Source organism: Octopus bimaculoides, chromosome 20, assembly GCF_001194135.2.
Source record: "Octopus bimaculoides isolate UCB-OBI-ISO-001 chromosome 20, ASM119413v2, whole genome shotgun sequence".
Classification (NCBI taxonomy): Eukaryota; Metazoa; Mollusca; class Cephalopoda; order Octopoda; family Octopodidae; genus Octopus; species Octopus bimaculoides.
The window spans coordinates 45,476,848-45,478,801 of NC_069000.1; the positions used below are offsets into that span (position 1 = coordinate 45,476,848).

Genomic DNA, 1,954 nt, shown 5'->3' on the forward strand with positions numbered 1-1,954 from the left:
ATATATATATATATATATATATATATACACATGTATATTATAGAAATACATATATGTACTTGTGTGTTTTTATGTTTATATGTATGTATATATATACATGCATTTATAGGTATGTATAGGTGTCTTTTTGTTAATTGTATTATTTTCCCTTATTTTCTTCTAGTTAATAAAAAAAATCAAGACGAAACTGCATATCAAACCGTTGTAATTATTATTTGCATGTTTGTTTGGTATTTCACCGATTCCAAAAATTTTCCCCTCCCGCATTCCAATTTTTTTTTTTTTCTGTATAAACATGAATGCTTTGCGTTTTACACAAATATACATTCTACTGTGTAGCCTTAACATAGATTACGTAGCAGATAAGCCTCTTTGAACTTTTTACCTCTATAAAAACATGTTTCAGTTTAATTGAATAACCATTTCCATTGTTATTCCAAGTGCTGCAAGCTGGTAGAATCGTTACAGCGTCAGAAAATACGACTTTTGTGGTATTTTTTTACGGCACTGTAGCATTCTGAGTTCAAATCTAGCCGAGGTCACTTTGACTTTTCCATCTTTCAAGGTCGGTAAAATAAAGTACTAGTGAAGTACTACGATCGTTGGTATCTCACTTATTTTAAAGACTGGCTCTCATCTATTTTCCTCACAAAAGCTTCCTGTCATCAAAAACAATTATTTCTACGAAGCGAATGAAATGTTCAAAAGGAGCTATATGATTTGTTCAGGAATATGTCACGATTCCTACATCTGAATATAATGGTGGAAACTCCTAATCAACAAAACCTGAAAGTAATTCGTCCTCATTCTTATAAATGGTAATTTCGTTCTTCGGATTTTAAGATGCTAAAAGCACAACTTTGACAAATTGGTTCATTACCGCCACATTTTGTATCTCTAAAATCTCGAGAAATGAAGACATGTGGCCAAGTGGTTTGAGAGTTAAACTCAAGATCGGGAGATGATGCGTTGGATTCGGGGACCGGCCGGTGCGTTGTGGCTTTAAGCGAAGCGCTTCATTTCATTTTGCTCCTGTCTACTCAGCTGCCAACGATTAACCCAGCAATAGACAGACTGGTGTCCCTTTCTTGGTCGCTTATACACCTTCGAAACCGGGTAACCACCTCATTGGGTCCTAGGACTCGAGACAGTGATATTCAGAGGCTGCTGCTGACGATGATGATGATGAAAATCAGGAGGGTGTTATTCGTTCACTCCCTTACCGATATTAATATCTTTCTGGTTGTCATATGTCTTCACCATTTTCGCCGTTTACCCCCACCTATCTTTCTCTACCCCCAATAATACATTTAACTCAACTACATATATTTTTGAACAACACTTGTCTGATTTTTCTCCACAGACTTTTCAATTCTGTTCCTAAATCCTCTCACCTCCACCCAGCTAATTCTACATTTTACCGTCGGTTGCGTCAGAATCTCTAATGAGCCGAATAATCTTCGCAATTCCGGATGTATTCCAGCAACTGATTCAACTTCCTTTCATTAAACATAAACCAGACATCACACTGAAACATGGAATTAGCAGGGTTTTGTTTTTCTTTCCCTCACCTTCCCTCACCTTCCTTCACACTTTCCTTCTACCATCATGCGCGCGTGTGTGAGTGTGTGTACATAAATATATATATATATACATATCGTTTTTATGTATATGCATACACACACATATAGATATATATTTATGTGTGTGTATGTGTTATGTATTAAGCATGTAAGAATATATACATATACATACACACACACACATATATATATGCGTGTGTGTGCGTGTCTATTATATATGCCCATACAAAAACACACACACACACTTAGATATATGTAAATTATAGATTAATAGCTAACAATCCTTTAATATACAATATTTATTAATATTTGTGTGTGTGTATCTCTCTCTCTCTCTCTCTGTATATATATATATATATATATATATATAT

General features: G+C 34.7%; 1 protein-coding gene across 1 annotated transcript in view; it reads left to right on the forward strand.

The window, feature by feature from the left end:
- LOC106870143 (uncharacterized) overlaps nt 1-1,445 on the forward strand; it is an 80,367-nt gene extending 78,922 nt beyond the window's left edge. The window contains exon 6 of the mRNA XM_014916141.2: nt 1,364-1,445. Within this exon, the coding sequence (XP_014771627.1) occupies nt 1,364-1,445 (82 nt within the window). The remainder of the gene's footprint in view (nt 1-1,363) is intronic.
- The last annotated feature ends 509 nt before the right edge of the window (nt 1,446-1,954 follow it).